This window comes from Prionailurus bengalensis, chromosome D3 (genome assembly GCF_016509475.1).
Source record: "Prionailurus bengalensis isolate Pbe53 chromosome D3, Fcat_Pben_1.1_paternal_pri, whole genome shotgun sequence".
Lineage (NCBI taxonomy): Eukaryota > Metazoa > Chordata > Mammalia > Carnivora > Felidae > Prionailurus > Prionailurus bengalensis.
Window position 1 is genome coordinate 13,781,675 of NC_057356.1, and position 26,183 is coordinate 13,807,857.

At 57.9% G+C, this 26,183-nt stretch overlaps 1 protein-coding gene across 1 annotated transcript in view; it reads right to left on the reverse strand.

Annotated features, from left to right (window-relative positions):
* Positions 1 to 3,657: 3,657 nt before the first annotated feature.
* TESC (tescalcin) overlaps positions 3,658 to 26,183 on the reverse strand; it is a 50,048-nt gene continuing 27,522 nt past the window's right edge. Inside the window, exons 3-8 of the mRNA XM_043557700.1 lie at positions 15,855 to 15,935; positions 11,445 to 11,584; positions 9,776 to 9,837; positions 9,566 to 9,673; positions 5,852 to 5,899; positions 3,658 to 3,930 (exon numbers count right to left, since the gene is read on the reverse strand). Coding sequence (XP_043413635.1) covers positions 3,853 to 3,930; positions 5,852 to 5,899; positions 9,566 to 9,673; positions 9,776 to 9,837; positions 11,445 to 11,584; positions 15,855 to 15,935 — 517 coding nt within the window. The 3' untranslated portion in view covers positions 3,658 to 3,852. The remainder of the gene's footprint in view (positions 3,931 to 5,851; positions 5,900 to 9,565; positions 9,674 to 9,775; positions 9,838 to 11,444; positions 11,585 to 15,854; positions 15,936 to 26,183) is intronic.

Here is a 26,183-nt window from a genome sequence, read left to right on the forward strand (position 1 = left end):
CCTGGCTGCTGCGGCGGGCCCTGCCGGTGGCGGTCTGGACAGGGCCGCCTCCGATGTGCGGCGGCAGGTTCCCTCTCGCTGGGCTGCAGCGGCCCCGGGCAGGGCAGGCGTTCGGCCTCCGACCTTCGCCGTGGGTTTCCAGCCGCAGGTTTGCACACCGGCTCAGCGCCAGGGCCCGCTTCTTCCCTAGGAAGGGCGGGAACGCTCCCAGCTCCCCGCAGCCTCAAGAGCTGAGCCTGTCACATCTTCCCTTCCCGTGCCCACTGGCAGGATGGTCCCTGTCCCTCGAAGACCGAGGGGACCGACGCCGCTGCTCAACATATCCCTCACCCTGACTGCTGCTCGGGGCTCTGGGGCTGAACGTGGAGCCTGGTCCCTTGCTGACTTGGTTGGATTAGAAGGCTTGGCAGCCACCACGGGCCAAGTTCATCCACCACCGAACACCCCGCTGGCACTTGCCTCCTGATTCCGGAAAGGCCCAGAGACAAAGGCAGAGCTGACAGAAACCCCGGCTCCTCCGGCTCCCCCCTCTCCAAGGCCTTCCCAAGGTCACCGTGTGGGAGGACAGCTTGCAAAGCAGGTGTTTGCAAAAACCCTCGCCAAGGCAACTTGTATTTTTAACTCTGTCAGCCCACGGAAGTCACTGCCGGTCCCGGTGCTGTGGTTCAGCCTCAGCAGGCAGGTGGGGGCAGGCTCGGGTGCATGTGTGACCTGCCTCCCCTGAGCAGAGCACAGAAAGAACTTTCCAGTCCCTCGGACAAGAAGGTAATGGAGTTGTTTTGCGCAAGTCCAGCAAGGTGGTGCTTGGCCAAATTTGGAAGTGGTTGTGATCTTGTGCTATTCCCTGGTCTGTGATGCACGGTCAACGTGGCTGCCGGATGTTTCCCCCGAGCTTCTCCTATTAGATTTCCATTACGCAGCCCTTTTGTGAAGCTACCAGACTCCTGCGTTTGTGTCAAATTGGATTCTCTGAACATCCAAAAGCTGAGTTCTGGTAACTTCTCCCCTTGGTGACACGGCAGCATGGGACTAGATCCGGCTTTCAACCCGACTGCGGGCAGATGGGTGAAGAACAGAAGGGGGCCCTCACCCTGCTGGGTCTCCACCCACCTCCTGTGGCCTTCAAAGCACGACCTCACTTCCTCCAAATATTTGCCTTAGCACTGGTTTCTGCCTATTTCCTTTTAGTCACTGGTGTAATTCTTGATAGAAGACAGGCTGTTGAACAAGCATATCTGTTGATTCGACCACTTGCCTCTTTTAGAACCAATTTCCAAACAAACACACCACTTGCTTCTGACGAGGCGCCCGATCCAGGGACCCAGGGACGTAGCCATACTTGCTCAGGGGCGATGCAGCCACAAAGCCCTTCCTGGGCACCCTCGCCAGTCCAGCGGGTGACAGGAGGGAATGGGAGCCCCCGCCTGTGTCCTCTGCTAGACTGTGGGGAATTAACTGCCCTTTCTAGAAGCAGGTTTGCACCCACTGCTAGGAAACCCTGATCACTCCCCAAATGACCAAACGGGCACCCTGGGAGCCGGTGGGAGCCCCAGGTAAACTCTGCAGGCCGTGCTCTGGTGGAAATAAGCCTTAACCCTGCCAATTTTGTGACACCCTCAGTGACTGCGAACAAATTAGCTTTCTTTTGAGCAGCATGGACTGGGCTCATGGTGAATAAATCTCCTTTTAATTAGCTGTTTAGGTAAGCCGGGGCCCAAAGCTTCAAAGACGTTAGGCTGGCCCTCAGCGGTCCGAACAGATGAAAACGTTTGATGTGTGCCCACAGTGGCCACCTCTCCCAAACTAAAACTCAGGGCACAGGGGCTGATGGGAAACGGTTTCTAACAACACTTCACATTAACGAACTGCCTTTGTTGAGAAGCACAAAATCGAAGCAAATTGGGGGAGCCCCAGAAAGTCCAGGCCGACGGTGGCCACGCCAGCCGTCCCACTGCTCAAAGGCACCGTGGGGGGCGGGGAAGGGGAGGGTGCGTGCCTCTGCGAGGCTGCAGGGGGTCACCGGGCCGAGATGCTTCTGAGATGCTTCCGGGAGAGTGCCAGATTCCAGCACACCAGGCCATGCCAGGGACTTGAGACCGTCTCCGAGGGCAGCCGGGAAAGCCAAGGACGTGAGCAAGACGGTCCCTAGGGGCAGCAGTGAGATGAGGCAGCTCACGTCCCACTCCTGCTCCAGGAAACACAGTTCAGGGTCCCACCAGGTGGCTGGTACCCTGAGGGCAGGAAGCCAGGCCTCTGCCTTCCCCGCAGACCTACCGCTTAGGAAATGTCAAATACTTGTTGACCAGGCGCTAGTCTAAACAGCCGAGCTCTGGAAGTGACTTCAGACCGCTCTCTACTTCCCCACGGCCGGGGCCATGTGGCCTCCCTGCCATCCACCGGGGCCCGGGAGGGAGAGAGGAGGCCCCGGCTCGCACCGCAGGCCAGCATCCCTCAGGCCCCGGGGCCCCAGGCGGCCCAGTTATGCCCTTACTGCCTCACCTCCAAGAGGCGTCTGCTCTCACCTCCAAGGTCCTAAGCGTCACCAGAAGGATGCGCGCGCTTCCCAAACCGCCACCGCCACGGTGTGCCAGCCTCGGGACTCCTGCCCTGCACACGGTGCTCCGTCCACACAGTCCCCCTCCACCCTGCCTCACTGCTCTGTTTCAACTTTTCACTTAAATGCCGACATTCAGCTCCTCCTCGGCAATATACCTGCTTACGTCTGCAGGAACAGCCCCGGAAAGATGTCAAAGAAACAGGCTGACCTGACTGCCTCGGGGAAGGGCAAGCCGGGGCCCGCCCGCACGGGAGAAGGGCCGTGTGCTGTGCCTTCCTGCGCCTTTTCAATTCTGAACCCCCATGCACAGGCGTTAGCTAAAACACGCTTAGTAACAAAGCTCCGGAAGTGTGAGAAGGCCAATAATGGCAGTTCTCGGTTCCCAGAACTTTCTTGGAAGGCTGGAAAGGGACCTCCCAGTGAGTGTGGACGGCAGGAGCCACGCAAGGGGGCCCGGGACGCCGCCAGCGATGAGCGATCACAGCAACGGCCGTGCTGGCCCCACCGAGCACCAACCGGGAGCGTTCAGCCCGTGCCGGCCTCTGCTGACCCACCGGCCATAGCCACCAACCGGATGGACAACCTTCATCTCCCCGCCCCCAGCGCAGCTCACCCCTGAGTCAGAAGGTGACCTTGGAGCTGTGGGAGCCACTCACCGGGGACAGTCCCCGCCCCTGCTGCCGCCACCACCACTGGGGACTGCCACATGCCGGCCTGGGAGGGTGTGGACGCACCCAGCCCGACCTCGGCAGCCAGGCCCGGAGTCCAGTGCCCCGGGTACCGTCGGCGGGCTTGGGCACATCACCGCAGGTCCCCCTTATCTCCTCTGGCCTAGATGCTCAGTCACAATACCAAGGAAACCACACCGCCTGCGTCGCGGCCACCACGGCACGAGGAGCTGCCTCGTCTTACTAATTACCGCCCGGCACTCATGCAAAGGAGCAAACCTTGCACCCAAAATACACCAGAAAAGGTCTGGGGAAAAAACCCCAAAACTCCCCTTTTCCAAACTAGCCTTTGAAAATTAGCTGTCCTGTTCAGCCTCGTGCCACCAGGCGGCCAGGCCACCGAGTGGACGTGGGGAACAGACAGGAGCCATGTTCATTAACAAACCAACCGTCTTCTTTTTTATTAGAGATAAAAACAGAGTAGTCCCACATACCACACCCTCGGGAAAACAGGACGGCAGAGGGGGGCTATTTACAAGAGCTGCAGCAGGACACCAGTGGCCTCGGTGAGCCGCAGGGCGGCTGCGGACTCCGGTGCGGCTTCCAGGGGGCTGGGATGCCTGCAGGTCAGTGGCAAAGGGCGATGGTTTCCATATTGAGGAAGCGGACGTGCATCTTGGTCTCGATGTCTATTCCCTGCCAGATCTGGAACAGACAGAGCAGCAGCACTGAGCGCGCGTCCCTGCCACCACCGGCCCACGTCCCTGCCCACGTCCCTGCCCTCCCCTCCACCAGGATAGGTGACAACCAGAGAGCCGGTTTCAAGGCTGTGAGCCAAGCGAGGAAAAGAAACTTCCACCTGCCTTTCTGCGGGTTAATTTGGCTCTGACGTGTGGATCCTCTCTGATGCTGTCACAGCAAGTTGTTATTAAGTGCTGAATCCAAGCTCTTCGCGCCAAGTCATTCCCGTCCCACCCACCACACTTCAGGCTCTGTGATTTTCATGCGAGTTCCTTAACCCCAGTAAACCTCTTCATCAGCACCATGCCGGGACCACCACCTGCACTGCCCACGTTAAGTCACGCGATGTCGGGGGCTCAGAGGGGATCATCCGTGGAAACATTCTGTAAACTATTAAGTGCTGTGCGTTAGCCGCACCGTTTCATTAAGCCATCCTCGCTAATTAAAAGGTCACGACAGTTTGGTGTTTATAGCCTCCCTGGGATAAGCCGCCTCGGTTCTACGTAGACAAGCTCACGCCCGGGAAGGGCAAAGATGTCCGCAGGCACATACCTGGCACGGGTTCTGCCGTGACAGTCCACCCTGGCCACGGCCCCGGGGGACATCTGACCCGAACTGCCATGCTACGAGCCCCCGCCCCCGCTCCCAGGACTGCGCTTGCCAGCTCTTTGGCCACTCAGCGGGGCGGGGCGGGGGGGGGCCCAAGAGGGCCGCAGACGGAGAAACGGCCAGACCTGGCTCGGCCTCCCCGCTTGTGAGAACTTCTAACACTCAAGCTGTCGCCTGCAGCATCTCCAGGGCCTGCCACCAGGCTGCAGTCAGAGTCCTGCCGGCACCCAAGCTGCTTCCTGGGATCCTGCACCTGTTCTTGGTGTGGTGCTGGGAGGGGGCAGAGAAAACAGACCCGGTTCCTGGGGAAGGTAGTGGGGCACCCGGGGTGCTTTCTGCTAAATGCCAGGTGGGAACAGGGTCACCGGCAAGGCCCAGGGGAGTGGAGGGGCCAGCCGGTCAGGAAGGGCCCCCACGGGGTGGGGACAGGCTTGGGGAACACTGGAGGCCTTGGGTGGGGGGCAGGGGGAAACTTCCGGGGAAGAAGCTGGGTCTCGCAGGCTCTTCGCCCTGCCCAGCCCCAGCGGGTGCAAGGTGGAAGAGGCTGCCCAGCCCCCTTCCTGCAGAGCTGGCAGCTGAGTGGCCAGGTTAGCAGTGCAGCCCGGGCGGAGTGCCCATCGAGCTGCCCCCGGGCTCCATGGGGCCGTGACCGCCCAAGTCCCCGCCCGGCTCCAGGCCCATCAGCGCGCTCAGGCAGGTCAGAGGCTGGCGCGGCAGGCTGGACCGGGACCTCTGGGTCGCGTTCCCCTGACTTCCTGTCCTAATCCCAGAATGAGCCTGGTGGCCCGCTGTCGGGGCACTCGGCACCAGGCACAGGGCAGGCGGGTTCATCTCCCTCCGCCAGGCACCTGCCAGTCCGAGCAGTGAGGGGGTCCCAGTTCCCAACCTCGGAGCACGTTTGTGACGGCAGGGGCCTGGTGTCCACCCGTGGGGGCTGGGAGAATGGGCAGCTATGTCCAAGGCACAGGAGAAGCGAGGGGCTAAACCCCACACCGCTGATTCCACTATGTGACTCGCAGGCATAGAACATTCCAGAACCCGGTTCCAACTGTCGGCAGTGACGCTTCTGACATGGGGACCGGGGACTTGTGGGGGAGAAACGGTATCGTCGCAGCCCTTTTGTAAGGCTCCAGTCGCTCCGACCACGTGTGACTATTGCCCTCCCGATAAAAATTAGTACAGCCGTGCGTGCCCCCTTTCCACAGAGGTGCCAGTCTCCTCCTGCCCAGCGGGCAGGAACCCCCCTCAGCCCCCACCTCTGCTCCTAGACACCCACCTTCAGGAAGTCGTCGAAGGTGATTCCCTCGTACACCTGGTCAGGCTCCTGGGGACAGAGCACACGCAGAGTGAGCGGCCTCCCGGGAGACCCCATCCCCCCCGGGACACAGATGGTTGGGCCCATTCAGTCACGAGAAGCGGGGGTCCCTCCGGACCTGCTGCTTCCAGCCGGAAGCCAGTCCCTCCGAATTCCAACTCGGACTGGAAGGGAGGGTGCGGGCTGACCAGGGCCCCATCCAAGGCCCCCAGGGAGAACCTGGTGGGTGAGGGTGAAAAGGAAGGCGGTGGGCACAGAGGCACGGGCTCCCCTTCCCCCCGGCCACCCTGCTGCCATTTCCCGGTCCTGCGTCACCATGCCCGCACTGACCCTCTGAGCTCACAGACCACTGGGGCAAGGGGGGTAAAGGGCCGGCCCGTGCGGCCCACCCCTCTCACCCAGTGAGTCACCATGATAATGCCTGCCCGCCGGGCCTCTCACCCACCTAGTCATGGCCAGTGCCAGTCTCCACCTGTGTCCTTCCTGCTCTGGGCACACATGACCTCATGAGACCAGAGGTGGGGCTCCTGCCCCTCGTACGACTATCTCGGGCTCTGGCACAGCTAAGGCTCCCCAGACCTCACCCCTGCCTGCAGCACTCTGTGACCGAAAGCCCAGCTGCCGTCCCGTGTCCATCAACAGAAGACTGGCTAAATAAATCGTAGTCCTCCATGCTATTGATTACCAAGCATCCATTAAGAAGGGGTCGATCCCTACATGCAGATATGGAAAAGGCTCCAAGATGCATAGTGGAAAAAAACAGACACGCAGAAAGAGGTCTGCAGATCCGTGCACGCATTCCAATTTCTTCCTGTATCGCTAACCAGACTGTCGCCATCTGCCCTGGGGACGTGTGGGGTCAGCAGAGGCAAAGGAGTCCGGTCAGTTCCATTGCGTGCACGTCAAAAATAAAAGACACACGTGTACGTCGGTGTGTGTTGGAAAATAAACTCCAGCAAGGATGCTTCCCTCTAGGGAGGAGTGGTTGAGGGGGAGAAGGACACAGAGAATTCACCTCTCTTCCTATACCTCCCTGCAATTTTTTTTTAACCTTTTTAATGTTCTATTTATTTTTGAGAGAGAGAGAGCGTGAGTGGTGGCGGGCAGGGGAGGAGGGAGGCAGAGAGAGAGGGAGACACAGAATCAGACGCAGGTTCCAGGCCCTGAGCTGTCAGCACAGAGCCCGACGCGGGGCTCGAACTCACGAACCGCGAGATCATGACCTGAGCCGAAGTTGGATGCTTAACCGACTCAGCCCCCCAGGCGCCCCTGGAGTTGTTCTGATGTGTATTAAATAGCAGGCACTCAGTGTCTGCTATTTGGGCTCTGTTCTTAGTCCCATTTTACAGATAAGGCCACTGAGGTGCACAGAGGCAAGGCCACCTGCCTGTCCAGCTGGGAGTAGCACGGCTGACTTTACACTTGTTTTTAACACAGAAAACAAATCTATATATACGTCTTAATTTTGTAAATGTGACCAGTTCTCCAATCCCCCGGCAGGTCCCTGGGGCTCCCTGCTCCTCCCGCCCAGGGGCGCAGGGAGAGGTGGGTGCCCTCTCTCTGAAGGCAACCCCCAGGTCCCCTGGGGCAGCCGAGGGGAGCTAATTATAGACCAGGCTCTGTATCCTGGGCGGGGGCGGGGAGGGGGGGGAACCCAAGCTGAGACCCCAGCCAAGCAGCCCCACCCTCAAGTCACAAGACCGTCCAGAGAAAGCACTCTGGGAAGAAAGCACTGCTCCGATCAATAACCGGCTCTGGAAGTCCATTAACGCGGGGCGATGGATCGGCTGGCTTCGGTGGGCTGCACAGGCTGGAACGCTCGGCGTCCCTGGAGGCCGGATGGTATTGAACCGCGCGGCCGGCCCTCGCCCTGTGTGTGCGTGTGCATGGCTCACGTTTATCCGGCTGACGTTGACACGAGAAAACATTTTCAGAGCACACGGAGGACCCGTAAGTAGAGAGGCTCGGGACACACACCCGGGAGGCAGCCACGGGCTCTCAAATAGCCCCGCTTCTGAGGTCGTGTGCCTTTTATGCAGATGAGCAGCTGCCAGCTGCCAACAGTTTCACTGCAGCAAATTAAGGAAACTGTCACCGGTTGCCACCGGAGCGAGACGCGGAGCAATTTGGAGGAGGAGAGTGTAATTAAGTCAAATGGGAATTTGGCTTGCCGGCACGGCAGGGGGATCCCTGCGCTCTCCACGGAGGTCGCCGGCCCTTTCTGCCACAGTTAATCTGCTGAGTGGGGGGTGGTTTCACCAAAGCCAGACGCCTCCCCCTGGGCCCCAGAAGCAGACCGATAAAATGCAGGCCAATAAAATGACCACAGCCCCTGCCTCTGGGAGCAGGCCCCGGGCGTGCCAGGACCCTCGATGGCAGGCCGGGGGCACAGACAGCAGGTTCCGGCAGGAACACACCCCTCCACTCGGGCCGTGCTGAACCCAACGCTGTAAAGGCATCGAGAGCCACAGCTGCTTTAAGCACAAGGTGTGAGGAGGTTGACGGTTCGGTGGGACCCACCGAAACCCTCAGGGAACGAAGTCATCGAGACGGTCGGGTGCCCATCCTGTCCTCAAGGTCCCCCGGGGCTCAAAGCCACTGTGCCGGGCTAGCCAGGCTAGACCCGGTCCTACGAGAGTGTGTCCAGCGGGCACAGTAAAGATCACTGCCCCCAATTCCAGAAAGTTCCTTATGTCCTCGGGCCTCAGTTTCCCCACCAGTAAAATGGGACTAAAAACCTATGAAACAACGCACGTCTGCACATGCCGTGCGGTCACGCTCAGGGAGAGGAGCCTACCTGCGGGTGCCCCACACGCGCGACAGCCACCACTCGCCGGGCCAGTGCGGCGACCGCTCGGCTCACTGTCTGTTTCTGGGCCCCTCCAGTTGACGGCTCTTCATTGGGGACCATCCCGGCCTCCTGCCAGGGACATCTGGCCACGTCTGGGGACACCCTTGGTTGTCACAACTAGGAGGGGGTGACTGACGTCTAATGGGTGAAGGCCAGGAACGCGGCTAAACACCCTACGACACACAGGACGGTCCCCACCATGGATGGCTGTCCCACGTGGCGCTCTGAGAAATGACCCAGCCGCTTCCTACCAGCGCAGCCCCGACGAGCACGTGCGTGGAGGCTCCAATGCTCCCGCCTGCCTGTCCTCCTCCCCCCTCAGCCCTGCCCCAGGCCCCCGGCAGCCACACGTCCCCCTCCACGGCTACCTGCCTCTGGCCCCCGCATCACTTCTGGGGCCGGCCGGGGGCTCCCCCTCCACAGTCGCCAGCCCCGAGGCCAACACCCCCCTCCTCTGTCCCGTTTACACGTGCCCCCCACTCCCAGCTCCACACGGGTCCCCAGACTAGGTGGCCCTGCTGACCCCTTCTCCAGACCAGAAATGCCCTCCCAGCCACTCGTCATCAACTGCGTGTGGCACGCTGACAGCAGGGCTCGGTGGGGGGGGGGGGGGGGGGGAGGGGGGGAGGCTACACACTGCGGGGGCTGCCTGGTGGGGTCTCCACTCCAGGGGTCTCCCTGGGGCGGGAAAGCAGTGGGGTAAGAGCAGCGAGTCGGACAGGCGCCACCAGGCCTTCCAGAAACACGGACCACAAGCAGGGCAAGGTGTGGGAGTTAGCCAAGGGGCAGGGGAGGGAACCGGAGATTCTGGGGACCTGGCTCACCATCTGCCCCACGCACACGCTGGCCGCCTCCATCATGGCCCCGTCGGCGATGGAGCGGGCCGACTCCTTTTCGATGTGCGGGTTTCCCGACAGCAGCTCCTCTACCACCTGCCGGGCGAGTAGACACAGGGTGACCTTGGGCCTCCGTCCAGGCCACGGGGCGGGGAGGTGCCAGGAGCCCTGGCCCGTGGGCAGAGGAGCATACTTTACATTTCGATATTCCTCCAGGGTGATGCGGCCGTCGCTGTCCGAGTCATACATGTGGAACAGAACTGGGGGCGGCGGCGGCGGGGGGAGAGAGAGGGGCTTGGTCAGACGAGCCAGGAGGGGGGCCCCGGGTCCTCCTGCTCCCCCAACCTTCTTGCTCAGAAAGCGACCTCCAAATGAGCAAAAGACACCCATAATGAACCCTAAACGGCAACCGTAGGGGTCAAGGGCAAAGGCCGTGGGTCCAGACCGCCTACTTCCTGGCGGGTGACCTTGGGCAAGTGACCTAACTTCTGAGCCTCGGCTCTCCCACCTATAAAACGAGAGCAACAACAACAGTGTCCACTTCGAGGCGTCCCAAGGGCTCAGTGAGCCACCGAGCTGGGGGGTTAGGGACCAGCGGTCCCGGCACACTGTCAGCGCAGATGCGCCACTCTTGTCGAAGTGAAGACAAATCAACATGATCCCAAAATGTCATTTCCTCGAAGACTACCATCGGCAGGTCGTGGACCCCGCTGCCCATGTTCCAGACCCCTGACTGATCTGAGCTGGTCCCTGGTGGGCCCGAAGGACACCAGCACCTCCTCTCCTCTGGTTATCCCACTTGGTGACAGTCCTTTGTTCCTTTACTGGCATCACGCAGCATCCAGCAGCCCAAAGAGGCCAGGAGCCGAAGGGGGGGCAAGCCCTGCCCCAGCGGCTCACCCTCAAACTCACAAAGTCCCCGGCCCTGACCCCGCATGGATCAGACGCCCTGAGCCACGCAGCGTGTGGCAAGCATCATTTCTTCTCATCCACACGTGACCCCGTGAGGCAAGGCTGCCCTGAGCCCGTTTCACAGACTGCACCGTCGAAGCTCAGACAAGTTAACGTGTTTGCCCACGGCTGCCCCATGAAGGGAGGGGAAACCAGGGGCCCCCACGACCTCTGACCTGGCCCTTGGAGCAGGTGGGCAGCTGGGCCGCCACCAGGCTGCCCCCCGTCCAGGATGCCGTCGGAAGGCCTCGGGCCACCCAGCCCAGGAAAGTTCCCGGCAGCCCTCCCGTCTGCATTCCAGAGCTAAATACAGCCCAGTCCCCGTGTTTACATGTTCCTGCCGATGAGGCTGAGCCTCGGGTGGGGTGGGGGCGGGATGTCAGGAGTCGTGGGAAAGTCCACACGGGGGACGGACATGTGATGCATGGGACCCTGGGACCCTGTGCTGCTTGGCCAGCCCGGATCACAGCCAACCCTGCTCCAGAGCCCGGAGGCCCGGGGGGTTCCTCCAGGACATATCAGCCAGAGGCTCGTCCCATGAACTTGGCATTTGAGGCGCCTCGAGGACGAGGGAAGCCAGGGTCTCTGCCTATGTGACCTCACTGAGCCTCACAACGGGCTGTGTTCACCATCAGCATGTGTCCTGGTTCAAGGCCACACGTCTGCTTAGTGGAAGGGGCCCGACTGGAGCCCAGGTCCTTGCTCTGTTCCCGTCACCCACTCCACCCCCCGCCATTCCCCCAAAACACCAGCTGCTGGGGGGTGTCCACGAGGAGGCCACCAGGGCGCGGCCTGGGAGGAGAAACACCAGTGGGGGCCTTCCTGGGTGCCGTAACCTGGGACCGGCGTCCCCCCACCCACCCCTCCATGCTCGCCCACCGCCTGCCGCAGGGGCGCGGCCCCCATGCTCACGCACATCTCAGCTTCTCCTTCCGGCACAGCTGCACCTGCTCCTCGTCCATGGTGGTGTCGATGGGCCGGAAGTAGGACATGATGGTCAGGAAGTCCTCAAAGTTGATCTCGTCGGCCAGGCCACTGGATCCCTTGCGCAGGTTCCTGTGGGAGCAGAGACGGGAAGTCAGCGACGGATTAAACGCCGGATCTTACCCTTTGAGCGCCGATGCTTCAGAGAACTCGGCCCTTCTGGGCACACGCCTCGCCCACGGGGGCCGTCCTAGCCTTGGGTTCTGTTTCCCAGCAACCTGCTTATGGGGTGCGGGGCAGCTGGGGGGGGTCGGGGGGGGGTGGAGGAGGTGCTGCCCTCCCAGAGCTCAGCATGAGGGGGGCCAGGGGGAGACACACAGTTGCACTGCTGTTGGTGAAGGCCGGGGTGGAGAGCTGCCTGGGTGTGCTACAGTGCGCAGGGCGGGGCCCTCAAGGGTGGGGAAACCAAGGCACCAAGCACTTCAGTAACTCACCAAACTGACCCTTTCCTTCAGATCCAGGGCGGGTAACCGCGGCCCGCGGGCCAAACCCTGCCTGCTGCCGATTTCTGTATGGTCCGTGAACCGAGAGAAGGGCTTTTATGTTTTCGAATGGTTGCAAATAGGTTTTCGGGGAGAAAAAACCCGAAACGGTAGCAGCACTTCATGACAAACTTTGGTAAAAATCACATAAAATTTGCAAGTCAACGTCTATAAATAAAGTTTTATTGGCACACAGCCACGCCCATTCATTTGCTGTCTGTGGCTGCTTTCCTGCTACCAAGGCAGAGCTGAGCAGCCCTGACAGACACCGCATGGCCCACGAAGCCTAAAATATTTACTCTGTGGCCTTTTGCAGAAAAAGTTTGCCGACTCCTGCTGTCTATCAGCTGCCTCAAACTCTAGCACAGTGGTCAGCTTGGCTGAGTAATCGCTTTACTACCAAAGTGAAAAGTCTACTCTTAATTTCAGGGTTTTTTTAGCAAGTCAAGGCGGGCTCCAGGTGGTCGCCGCTGACCTGCTTTTCAGAAGGGGCAAGAAGGGTTCGTGTTCCAGGTGAGGCTCAAGCTGGGTCAGCCTCGTGGCTGGCCCGGTGCCAGGCAAACAGCAGGCGCTCAGCAGACGGGCAGTTTCCCTTCTCTTCTGCAAAGATGCCCAGTTCAGACACTATTTTTCATCCTTAACTTCCCGAGGATCCCATATGATGGAACCCTTCGAGGTGGGGAAGGACCCTGCTCACACCGCCCTCCAGACCGGCTTCTCCGTCCACAGTCCTGTTCCTGAAGGGTCTCGGGAGGCAAGGCTGACTGTGGTATTTCGTGCAAAGAAAATTCTGTCTCTGCCCCCCCCCCCAAAGTCCTTCTTCACCACGCCCCTCGGAACTTCTAGGACGAGGAGTGAAGAACTATGGGATATACAGACTCTTAGCTGCAGCGTCCAGGCTGTTCTGGGGACTGGCTGGGGGAGCCCTTCCTCAGTCGTCCCCTCTTCAGAGACTTCCAGGCTGCCTGCCTGCCTGGCGTCGCCTACCTGCCATGGCCACCCAGCTCCGCCATTCCCAGCAGGACCCTCCCCCGCTGTGCTCCAGGAGCAGCCACATGGGCTTTTGCAAAACGCAGATCAGACCCCACTGCTCCCCTGCCCGAAGCCATCCAGAGGCCTCGGTTCTCAGGGTAACCCCAGCTCCCCCCACCTGCTATCTCAGGCCCGGAAGGCAGGTATTGGTCTCACCAGCCACCCCAGCCCTGGACAACCCTTCCTGCCGCACTCCGGTCCCCACAGGCTTGTCCGGATGTCTATCTTCTGGACACTCAATATCCCCCGACCGCCTGACATCACTTCCTTCCTCCCGTGGCAGCACCGCGTCTGCACCAGCCCTCCGCCAGCTGTCCTAACTCCGGACCCTCCGAGGAAGGGGGGGGCTTGTCCCTCCTGCCTCTCACTGACCGCCCCGAAGTCCAGTCCCCGAGCCGGACAGAGGCCTCAGCTCCGCCCCGTTCCACGCCCCGTCCCCTCAGCCGACACCTGAATGCCACCCGAGAGCTGAAAAACCAGCTCCTGAGGCCACTCCCAGTTCCCACGGGTGACGGATGAAAGCCAAGCTGCGACCTCGGGTCAGATTTAAGGCCCCCAAACATTCTCGCCCACGCCAGGAGTGCCCTCTCTCTCTCTCTCTCGTCCAAATACGCTCCCTGCTAGAGCAGTGGGGAGGAATGAAGGACCAGCCTGCGCGTTCCCGGCCCCGGCCGGCTCCCGCAGGCCCCGGGGAGCCGGCTTTGCTGGTCCCTCCGGGGCCACCACCCTCTCCCCACCCGAGTGGACCTCGTGCTACGGGAGACACTGGCCCCTCCAGCTCTACCCCACGGAAGGCTGGGTCCCTGGTGCCCGGCCAGCTACTCAGGTGGCCAGGTCCGCACGGAGCCTTTTGGAAACAAGCGTCCCCTTACAGACCCACACGCGGCAGGCACGCGGACAACGCGCACACATCCTCACCCCCCCCCGCCCTTGCCGTGCCAGGCACCACTAGGCTCTGGTCACCTTCTGCCATCTTCCCGTGACACCTTTCAACCCTAGACCCCAGCCCTAGACCCCCCGACCCATATCAACTCCCCCGGCACCCCCTCCCGCCACCTGTCAGCCTCACTGCCCACCGAGGCCTCCCTCCGAGACCCTTCAGGAAGAACCAGGGTCACAAGGAGGTGGGGGCTCTGAATTCCAGCCCCACCTCCACCACGGACCGTGCGCCTTCCACCCCGGCGACGGGACAATCCGCCGTGAAGCTTCCTTCTGCGCCGGCTCGTCACCTCCAACCCCAGACCGGACTCTCGCTCCGTCCTCTGGCATCCCCTCCCCGGTGGCGCAAAGCTGCCCACGGCTCTCCGGCTCCCCTCAGCAGCCCTGCCTCCAGCCTGGGGGACCGCAGGACGCTCCCTCCCGGGCCCCGGGCCCCTACAACGCGCCGGCGGCCAGAGTGTGCGCTCCACGCCCCACCTGAAACCCATCAGCGCCCCCCCCCCCCGCCGCCCCCACCGCTGCTCTCAGGTTGAGGTCAAGACCCCTCTTACTGGTCAAGAGGCCGCACGATGCAGCTCTGCCCTCCGCACCCCTCTCCTCTTGCGTGGCCTGTGCTCCGGCCAGACCTCCTTTCTGCCACACACACTCGCTGTACTTTGTGCCGCAGGGCCTTTGTACATGCAGTTCTGTCCTCCCAGAACACCTCTCTCTGCTTTGCCTCATTAACTCTTGGTCACTGTCTCAGGCCTTGCCCTGCATCTTCCAGAGCAGCTGAGGACTCCTACCCCTACCCCATGAACAGGGAAGGCCCAGAGAGGGAGGCACAGCTGGCAGAACCAGAGCTGAGTGGCTCAGGCTCACAAACCTGAAATCTGTCCGGAAGTCACTGCCCATCTTCTGGCCACAGCATGGCTGTTCCCTTCCTCCCTCTTTCTGCCGGTTCTCCCGGTTTCTCGGCCATCTCTGCAGACACTGGCTGTCAGGCATATAGTCCCGGTGTGTTTGCCCACAGGCCCTGGCAGCCTGGAGAGGGCGTACCCGACCCGAATCTTGCTAGAGCCTCAGACAGAGCTAGCCTCCATCCAGTCACGAGAGTCTCGCAACTCCGACAACGCTGGACGGTTGAGGACACGAGCTCTGCTTGGAGCCTCAGCTCTGGGACACTGGCCCAGGTGCACCGCCTCCCTGTGCCTCAGTTTCCCTGTAAGTCAGGGCAATGAGCAGAATGATAGCCAACCTGGTACACATCAGATCAGTGTACCCTCAGCAATCCTGCGAGGCAGATGCTATCGTTACATCCGTTTTACAGGTAAGGGAACTGAGGTAGCCTCTGAAATCACCCTCAACGATCCCCACCTCCTGGCACTCAGCCCCGTGTGGTCCCCTCTCCTCGCGTGGGAGGCCCTGGTGACTCACTTCTCATGAAGAGGACACAGAAAAACTGATGGGAGGTCCCCGAAGTGGGACCTGCTGGCAGCCACATGTGTGAGCTTGGAAACAGAGCCGCCCCCCCGTCGAGCCTTCAGATTGCTGGAGCCCCAGTGCCTTTGAACCCGAGAACTCAGATAGTTTGCCCGTGGGTCCCTCATGTACAGAAACAGTGAGGTGGTATTTGTTTTAAACTGCTAAGTACTGGGATAATTTGTTACGCAGTCATAGCTAACTAATACACAGGCCTAGAGGGACTGAGTGAGCTGCCCAAAGTCAACGAGCCAGAGTTGTCTGACCCAAACTGTGCTCATAACTCCTACTCAAAGCAACCCCCTCCTCTGCTCAATGGCTTAAGGAGATATTCGGAGCACACAGCACCATAAGAAGGTACAAAGGGAAAACACTCCCTCAAGGCCAAAGTCATCTGTCATCGGGCCGGTTCAGGGACAAGGGCCCACCTGTTGTCGAAGAAGGCACGGACGATTTTGGAGCGGATCGGGTTGAGCTCCAGGTCAGGAACATTGTTGAAGTTCTCTTTGCTGAGTTCCAGGAAGGAGAAGCACCAGGAAAAGAAAGAGGGGGGGAGAAATCAAATGTCAGATGGCAGGTCCACCACTTATCGGGCTGTATTTTTAATCCTGAGCCAATCCCACAAGAAGAGTCCAGAGATGAGACTGGAATGTGCTGCATTGATCTGCCCCCACTCTAACCTTTGACTGGCAGGAGCTGGGAGGATTCAGAGGCTCAAAGATGTTACGTGTCCTCGACGTTCACCCTCAGAAAAACACAGAGACACAAGATGTGCACCCCACCCCAAGGACTCAGAGACCACCGGAGGCCCATCACAGACCCCCAGGTAAGGAGACCCTGGTTGGGCCATTCTGGAATTGGGGCAGCAGAATGGTGGCTTGGACACCAGAAGATAGTCTGACGAGTCCTCAGTGGGTGGCGTGGAGAGTTACTGCGTGCCCCAGCAATTCCACTCCTAGATATACGGCCAAGGGAAATGAAAACACGCATCCACGTAAAGACTCGTACGTGCGTGGTATAGCAGCCTTACTCATAAGAGCCACAAAGTGGGAATCTCCCAGGTGTCTGTGAATCGATGAGTCGATAAATTGCGGTCGATTCTCCAGCCATAAAAAGGAGAGAAGTAGGGATCCACGCTGCAACAGAGGAGCCTTGAAAACACTAGATGTGCTGACTAAAAGCAGCCAGATGCCAAAGACTACACAGTGTGATTCCATCTACACGAAACATCTAGAACGGGTAAATCCGTAGAGACAGGAAGTAGACCGGTGGTTGCCAGGGGCTGGGACAATGATGGAAAGTGACAGCAAAGGTACAAGGTTTCTTTAGAGGATGATCAAAATGTTCGGAAATTGACTGTGGGGCTGGACACACACCTTCAAGGATTCTAAAAGCCACGGAATTATATACACTTTTTTAAGATTTTATTTTTAAGTGATCTATACCCAACGTGGGGCTTGAACTCACAACCCCGAGATCAAGAGTCGCCTGCTCTACCCACTGAGGCAGCCAGGCACCCCTGGAATTATACATTTTAATGGGCAAGACGTATGGTAGGTGACCTGTATTTCGGTAAAGATGTTTAAAACAACAAAAAAACAAACAACAACAACAAAAAAAAAAACGATGCTGGCTTGGGGTGGGAGAGGGCGAATTTCAAACCCAGCTACCCTGTCCCGGGGTCATACAGGCTGCGGGTCCACAGTCCAACCTTCCCACATAAGGCCATCCTCTGTTCTCAGAACCTGCTTCCTACTCACCTCTTTCTTCTGTTCCATGGACTTCAGGGAGTAGTAGCCTTGAAAGGGACCCAAGGCACAGGCTGGTAACCCCGGGGAGCAAGGAGGCACCCCAGGCCAGGGAAGAGGAAATAGCAGCTACTTAAAATGAGAATGTCCAGGGGTGGGATATTCATCAGATCTGGAACTCAAAACTAGAACAAAGCCCTGCTGGGAAGGAGGAAGTGCCACATACCTGGAGGATTAAGCACGGTTTGAGTTGGAAGCTTCCCGAAGCACATGGCTGACCCCTGTCCCGCCCCCACCCTACCGATGGGGAGACTGAGGCCCAGAGGGAAACGGAGACCTGGTCCTGGCGTTCAGAATCCCCTGCCCCCGTGAGCCCACCCCGACCCCCACACTCGTTTCTGTCTTTCTCCTGATGCTCCCGGCCGGGCTGGCTGGTGGGGCGCCAGGCCAAACTCAGGAGCCAGTGTCAGTGGACGCCCGCGTTTTAGATTCCTAAGATCCCAGGTCCAAAGAAGGGGTGCACTCAGGACAGTGGCCTGGGGGATGGAATACTATTGGCCATGACAAGGAATGTGGTACAGATACATGCTATGATGTAGACCAACCTTGAAGACATGGCACTAAGTGAAGGAAGCCAGGCACGGGATGCTTGGGTGGTGCAAGCAGTTGAGCATCTGGCTCTTGATTTTGGCTCAGGCTGTGATCTCGCGGTTTGTGAGTTCGAGCCCCGCACCCGGCTCGGTGCTGACAGCTCAGAGTCTGAGCCTGCTTCGGATTCTGTGTTTCCCTCTCTCTCTGCCCCTCCCTCACTTGTGTGTGTTTTTTTTTTTCTCTCTCTCTCTCTCAAAAGTAATTAAACATAAAAAAAAAAAAGGGAAGGGAAGGGAACGAAAAAGAAAAAGAAAAAGAAAAGGAAAAAGTAGCAGTCTGGCTCAAAAGGGCCACGTATGAGAGGACCCATTTATACTTGGTGACTGGAAGAGATAAATCCATAGGGACTGAAAGAAGACGACTGGTTGCCAGGGGTAGGGTCCTAGAGGGGTTGATGGCTAATTAGTACAGGGTTTCTTTGGGGGGGTGGTGACAGAAATGTCCTCAAATTGATTGCAAAGTTTCTTTTAATATACTTTTAAAAATTCTTTTTTTTTTTTTTTTTTTAAATTTTTTTTTTCAACGTTTATTTATTTTTGGGACAGAGAGAGACAGAGCATGAACGGGGGAGGGGCAGAGAGAGAGGGAGACACAGAATCGGAAACAGGCTCCAGGCTCCGAGCCATCAGCCCAGAGCCCGACGCGGGGCTCGAACTCATGGAGCGCGAGATCGTGACCTGGCTGAAGTCGGACGCTTAACCGACTGCGCCACCCAGGCACCCCTAAAAATTCTTTTAAATGTTTATTCTTAGAGAGAGACAGAGTGTGAGCAGGGGAGGGGCAGGGAGAGAAGGGGAGACACAGAACCCGGGGCAGGCTCCAGGCTCCGAGCTGTCAGCACAGAGCCTGATGCAGGGCTCGAACTCATGAACCATGAGATCATGACCTGAACCAAAGTTGGAAGCTCAACCAAGCCACCCAGGCGCTCCTGATCACGTACTTTAAATGGGTAAACTGTACAATAATGTGCATTATATCTCAATGCTGCATTTTTAAAAAATCCCCTAAAATACATCCAAAAACCAAAAAGCAAAGAACCACTGCACTGTGACTGTATTTACATAAAGAACAAAAGGTACCAACACTAAGCCCTGCAGCTCGAAGTCAGGATACAGGTCAACTGCTTTCGGGGAGGGTGACCAGGAGGGGCCGTGGGGAGGCTTTGAGGCTGAGAACGTTCTGCTCTCGATCTGGGTGTCGGTCATGGGTATGTTCAATCCATGAAAGTCCCTCTCTGTGACCCGACACATTTCTGCTTTTCTCTGTGCACATCATACCCAACTGGAGACAAGAGGCAGAATGCCCAGAGACCCCGCATGGGAACAAGTCAAGTCAAAGGGGCCACGTGGAGCCGGAGAGAGACTTCTGGAAGAATGGAAAAGCAGCAATCAGCTGCCCCGTGGCGAGTTAGTACACGAGACCCCGAGCCCCCTCTGGCTTTCGTTGGCCAGAGGGTCACGGCTAATTCCTCCTCAGCCTCAGTTTCCTCATCTGTAAAGCAGGCACACAGCTGCCACAGACGGAAGCTTTCACACGCCCGAGCGCATGCAGCATGGGGACAGGGACTCTCATTTCCATAGCCCCACATTCTCAACCTCGTATGGCTGGGGGCATCACAGGTGCTCAGGGAGCGGAGTGGAAGGGGCGGGGCTCGCCTCCCGGTTCATTCTGTCCTGAGCACCTGGCTGGCACCAGACTCAGTTCCCCTCCCAGGTGCCCAGACCTTTCAGCTGCTCCCAGGACTTCCCCTTGGATCCTTGGAGACCATCAACCCCCAGCTGTGGCTTGCTGAGCTCGGGAATGGGCTACCAGAGGAGCTGTCCCCCAGAGCTGCTGGAAGAAGCATAGTGGGGGACACACCCGGGAAATGGATCTGGTTAATTCCCCGGAAGGGAACAGAGACCATCGACAGGGAAACTGCGGGTGCTAGGGGGTTGGGAGAAACCCGGGCCTATGCTGACTCTGGAAGAAGGCAGGATAGAGGGAAGAAGGACCTCACGGAGCCTGACCAGTGTCTACAGAAGAATGGTAATAAGAAAAGAAGGCTGACCTCCCACTGGCAGCAGAGGAGGTGAGGCAGATACTCGGACTCGGACGAGGGCAGTGTCCTGGGTCCTGGCATCACAGCCTTTGGCGGGTCTGTGCAGGTGTCTCAGAAGCCCAGCTGCCCTTGCTCCCTCTCTCCATGGGTGCCTGCTGGATTCCCCCTCAAATCTCAGCTCTCCCTCACACGGGCACCGTACTGATGCCCCGTGCCTCAGTTTCTTCATCTGTGAATTTGGTGAACACCTAGCACCGCCCACGGCAAAGGGGACGTGAAATCAAGTGTACCCGGGGTCTGGTTCAGGATCTGCTCCTCACCAGGCCCATCATCTTGGGTGAGCCTCTCCACATCTCAGAGCCTCGATTTCTCCTCTGTGAAATGGGGATCATGGGAATGCCTAGGCAGTATCATGGGGTTAACGAAATTACTAAATCCGATAAACACACATAAGGTACTTAGGACATTGCCTGACACACAGCGAGCTCTTAACTTTAAAATGAGAATAATAGGGGTGCCTGGGTGACTCAGTTGGTCAAGCCTCCGACTCTTGGTTTCGGCTCAGGTCATGATCTCGCAGTTCTTGGGTTCGAGCCCTGCGTGAGGCTTCTCACTGACCGCGTGGAGCCTGCTTGGGATTCTCTCTCTCCCTCTCTCTGTCCCTCCCCCACTTGCTCTCTGTCGGTCTCAAAATAAATGAATAAAAGCTTAAAGTAAATAAATATATATGTATACACACACACACACACGTATGCGTGTATTTAAAAGTAGAATAATAATACCAACTAACCTATTACTCCCAAGGTGTCTGGTAAGTGCTCTAAGAGATTTACCTTATTCTCCTACAAGGCAGACACTCATCCCCATGTTAAAGATGGGGGAAACTGAGGCAGAGAGCTAAAGAACTGTCTTGTGGCAAAGAAAAGAGACAGGCAGCACTCGGAAGCCCCAGGGAGCAGATGCTAGCAAGACTTCGGTCCTGGCTGCCGGTCTCGGGGACACTCCCGGATATTTGCCAACCTCCTTTTTGAACGAGTCGATTGCAGGCCTCGAGTCCAGAGGAGCCTGGGAGAGGCTGACCGCAGTTTAATGTCCCATAAACGCCAGTTTCGGTCTTGTTTTCCTTCCTCCCCCACCCCCACCGCCAGGTGCCCACTGGGCCGGTAGAACCGGCTCAGCTGAAGGTGTCGGGCCCAGGCTGCAGCCCGGGAAGGGCTCTGCTCCACCCAAGCCCAGGGCTCTGGGGCCACAGCTGATAGGCGGTGGCCAGGGGGTCCGGCCATGGGGCCCCTGTGACCAGCGGGGAGGGGTCCCCCACGGAGACCCCAGGGGCACACAACTGGCACACCTCCTCTGGGTGGGGTGGGGGATCGAACCCCGGGCTTTAAGGGTTCTCTGCACCCCCCTCGCCCGCATCCTGAGGGCTCTCCCAGGGCCAGGCTGTGCTAAGCGCTTTGCAAACACCGCCACGTTTGATCCGCCCCACACACAACCACAGTCCCCATCGTGCAGGTGAGAAAAGGAGGCCCAGGGAGGCCAAGTGAGGAGGCCACAGCCCCACAGCTAGGAGGACAGCTCTGAATCCGGCTCTAACCGCCCTGTGAGCTTCCTCACACTTGCTACTTCCTCTGGGTTGCACGGTTTTACTTGAAAGAGAGCACACAACTGAAATCTTGGTTGGGGATCTGCCCCCACCCAGCCCCGAGAGGCCCCATCCGGGACCCAGAAAGAAGGCAAGACAAGCGTCCAGCCCGCAAGGGAAGGAAAGACTGAGCAACCACCAAGGAGGGGCTCCTCCGCAAGCCTCGTCGTGGGGGCCGGTTTCTGGCAGCTCTGAGGGCCAGCTTCTCTGCCAGGCCCTCTGCCGGCTCGGTCATCCTCAGCCCCCACCGGGCCTGACCCACCGGGAGCTGAAGACCCAGCGAGGCCCCAACGGCTCCCAGCCTGGAACTCCAGCCTCCCTGCTCTCACCGGCCCATCGGAGAAGGGTCTCTACCGCGGGGGCTGCCTGCCCAACTCTCCTGGAGGCCCCACCCTGGGGAAACTGGGGACCCATGGGGACTCACAAAGGAGGAACCAAGAGTCACTAACCGCGGGTCTCCCCGGGCAATGCTGAGCAGCTCAAAGTGTCATCCCCGGACCAGGAGCATCAGTCTCACTTGGTGTGTGACACACAGAGCCCTTAGCTGGCCCGGAATCAGAGCCTGCATTTTAACGTGATCCCCGGGGAACTCGCGTGAAGGTTAACGTTTAAGAAACGCTAGGAATTCCCTACCGTGCCAGGCGTTTCTCCCGTCCACGTGCCTTTGCACAAAAGATCTGGCAGAGGAGCACCTGGGTGGCTCAGTCGGTTAAGCGTCCAACTCTTGACTTCGGCTCAGGTCATGATCTTGCAGTTCGTGGGATCGAGCCCTGCATCAGGCTCTGCACACTGTGCAGCCTGCTTGGGAGTTCCTCTCTCTCTCTCTCTGCCCTTCCCCAGCTCATGTACACACATTCTTACTCTCAAAATAAACACTAAATATGTGTGTGTGTGTGCGCACACACATACACACACACACACACACAGCCCTGGTCCCCTTGCCACCAGGCAAACGCCTCTTTCAGTGACTGGGGCAGCGTCACCAACGTCACCCTTCCCCACCACATGCTTTCTCAACTTCTCCTGTATCTGCTCCAGGCCCATACCCAGCTGTCCTCTCAACACCTGCCATGTGCTGATCACAGGGACCTTCCACGTGCCAGACCCGCTTCCAGGTGCTGGCTTCAGCAGTGAGTGGGACAGACATCACCCCTCCTGGGATTCCAGCAGGGGAAATGAGACAGAGGGAAAATGACCTGTCTCGGGCAGCAATGAGCACTTTGCAAGCACACCAAGCAGAGACAGGACAGAGACCCCAGAGAATCGGATAAAGTCTCAGTGGGGTGACCAGGAAAGGTGACACATGGCAGAGAGCAGAGGGTGGCGAGTTCTCAAACCCCCAGGGAACACGGGGCCGTGTCTGGGGACCTTTTCGGGAGTCACCCGGTGGGGGGGGGGGTCCCAGAATGTGCTCTACACCCTACCATGCACAGAACACCCCTGCCCCCACACACATTCTCCCCCAAGTGCCAATAGAAACCCCGCTCTGGAGAAAAGCATTCTAGAAAGCAGGTCATGAATGCGTTCTAGAGCTCCGAGGCGGGAACAGCAGGAACAGCCCCGTGCCCGGCACATGCCAGCCCTCAGCTAACGGCAGCTGGGGCTCCTATGTATGCACCTGACTGTGAGCAGACCTTTAACTTGACAAAGCAGGGGTGAGTGTTGCCGGGGGATGCAAAACAGGACGAGGAGTTAGGACTGGAGCAGGAGGCTGACAGGTCAGGAGGGAGGTAGGGACGAAGGCCCATCGCACAGGGGTCTGCCACTGCCTCTGTCTAGCGCCCCTTCCCTCTTGTCATCACAGAGCTCCTTCTGTCCCTTCTGTTCTAGTCCAAACATGGCCACCTACCCCAAGGTCCTTCTCCCACCGCGGTCCCAAGACATACACCCTCCCTGTCCTGTTTCCTTCCCTCATCTCACATGTGATGAGCTTGCGGGACGCGTGGGTGGCTCAGTCGGTTAAGCATCCGACTTCCGCTCAGGTCATGATTTCATTCTTTGTAAGTTCAAGCCCCGCGGTGGGTTTTGTGCTGACAGCTCAGAGCCTGGAGCCTGCTTTGGATTGTGTCTCCCTCTCTCCCCTATTCATGCTCTTTTTCTCTCAAAAATAAACACTAAAAAAACCCCTAAAGAATACATATAATGAACTTGTGTGCATGCTAGTTCCCTCTCCGGTCCTCCCTCCCCGCACCCCCACCCATGTCCCCACTCCAAACAGAAGCCCCCACTACCTGCTTCTGCAAGCAAGGGCTGAGTCCTTCAACTTCCGGGGGAAAGAGTCTCTGTAAAAACTTTCTATTCGAGTACTTGCGAATTATTCGGGTCCATTTAGAAAGCTTCGTCCTGTTTCAGGGACACCTTGCACCCCTCACACTGAAGGGACCCCTGCACGGCTCTCCGGGTCACCTGAACGGACAGGAGAGCGGGCCCGCTTGTGCCCACTGTGGCCTGGGGAGTTTTACAAGCAACCATGGGTTCTTCTCTTTCAGATGAACATGCGCCATCCAAGCTGACGCCTTAAAGGGAAGATGCGTTAACTCCCGGAACCTGTTAAACACTGACAGCAAAATGGCCTGAGGATGAAGGCAGGGCCTCAACTCTTCACTGTTGTGAGTACTTAAAGAAAGGGGAAAAAAAAGGAAATTTCTAGCTATTTGACAAGTTAAAAGCAAAGTTACTGGATTAAAATGACTTACTTTAGACAAATGCAGTGTGATCACTGTAGGCTCTGGCTTTTCTTCTAAGCAGGGAACACCCTCCCTAAGTAAACCCATCAAAAGATGCAGCTTTAAAAAAAATTTTTTTAATGTTTGCTTATTTTTTTTTTTAATTTTTTTTTCAACGTTTATTGGGACAGAGAGAGACAGAGCATGAACGGGGGAGGGGCAGAGAGAGAGGGAGACACAGAATCGGAAACAGGCTCCAGGCTCTGAGCCATCAGCCCAGAGCCCGACGCGGGGCTCGAACTCTCGGACCGCGAGATCGTGACCTGGCTGAAGTCGGACGCTTAACCCAGGCGCCCCAATGTTTGCTTATTTTTGAGAGAGTGAGACAGAGTGCGAGTGGGGGAGGAACAGAGAGAGGGAGACACAGAAATGGAAGCAGACTCCAGGCTCTGAGCTGCCAGCACAGAGCCCGACGCGGGGCTCGAACCCATGAACCGTGAGCTCATGACCTGAGCTGAAACCAAGGCTAGGACGCTCCACCAACTGAGCCACCCAGGTGTCCCTAAAAGATACAAATTTTAAATAGGAAAATATTTGGGGGCCTCCAGCTCTGCCTCTGAACCCCCCAGCCCTGCTGGGTGACCTTATCCTCTGGAGCCTCAGTTTCTCAATCTGGAAGATGGGATAATGGCGTGAACTTCACAGGCTCCCTGAGACCCCTAGGACCCCACGTGTGGCCATTCAGCCCCGTGCCCGGCACATGCCAGCCCTCAGCTAACGGCAGCTGGGGCTCCTACGTACGCCCTTGACTGTGAGCAGACCTTTAACTCGACAGAGCCGGGGTGAGTGCCGCCGGGGGAACGCAAAACAGGACGTGGAGTCAGGGCTTTGTCAGTGCCCTGGCCGGCAGCCTGTCCGAAGACTGCCGTATGCTTTGGGGACGAACAACGAACACCGCTCCCCGCCTTCGCCTCGTATGTCCGTGGTTCCATTCACGCCACGACTCACTCCACACTCGGGGGCCTGGTGAATCTACAAATATTTTTGCGGTGTGGCTTTACCTAATCAGCCCTCCTACCGGCCTGCAGCACTATGTCTGACATATGGCACAGCGTCTATTTCTGGGGCTTCGAGAGCCTGCCTCGGGCACTCTCAGGAAGTCAAATTTGCTGTTTAAGACATTCACCAGTCGAGTGGCCCGACTTCAGAAAGAAAAAGTGCAAGCAGCAATTACTGTATTTTCCTCACTACCTGCAATCCTTGGGGTTTCCTTGGGGAGGGGCTTCCCTGCTGGAAGAAGAAAACGTTTTGAGGACAGAAGTCCCTGCATAGGATTGGTACTCAATGTGTCACATGACCATTTTCTACTCAAGCATTTCTCCAAGAGGCCACGGAGCTCAATGCTCTGTGGTCAGGGTGGATTCAGGTTTTGGGGGGCCCTTAAAGAAAAATAATGCAGCATTATGAATTTTTGTTTAAAAAAAATTTTTTTAACATCTATTCATTTTTTGATAGAGACAGACGTGAGTAGGGGAGGGGCAGAGAGAGAAGGAGACACAGAATCCAAAGCAGGCTCCAGGCTCAGAACTGACAGCACAGAGCCCGACGCGGGGCTCGAACACACGGACCCTGAGATCATGAACGGAGCCGAAGTTGGACGCCCAACCGACTGAGCCACCCAGGCGCTCCGAATTTTTGTTTTTTAAATCAGATGCTGGGCTTTGTAAACACACACACACACACACACACAGAGCAGGAGTCCTGACACAACAGCTTTGAGGCCTCAGGGGTGAGGCCATCCCTGGACATCCTAGGATAATTTTTAGAAGGAGAGGAGACCAACCAAACATGGATAGGAAAATGGTGGGTTAACATTAAATCCGTTTGGCAGTTTTTACTTGGTTTTGATTTTTTTTTTAAGCTATATACAACTTATCAAAGTCACAAATTCAGAAACTCAATTCTTCATTAATGAAATTTTATATTTTTTAAAGTTAACTTATTTTGAA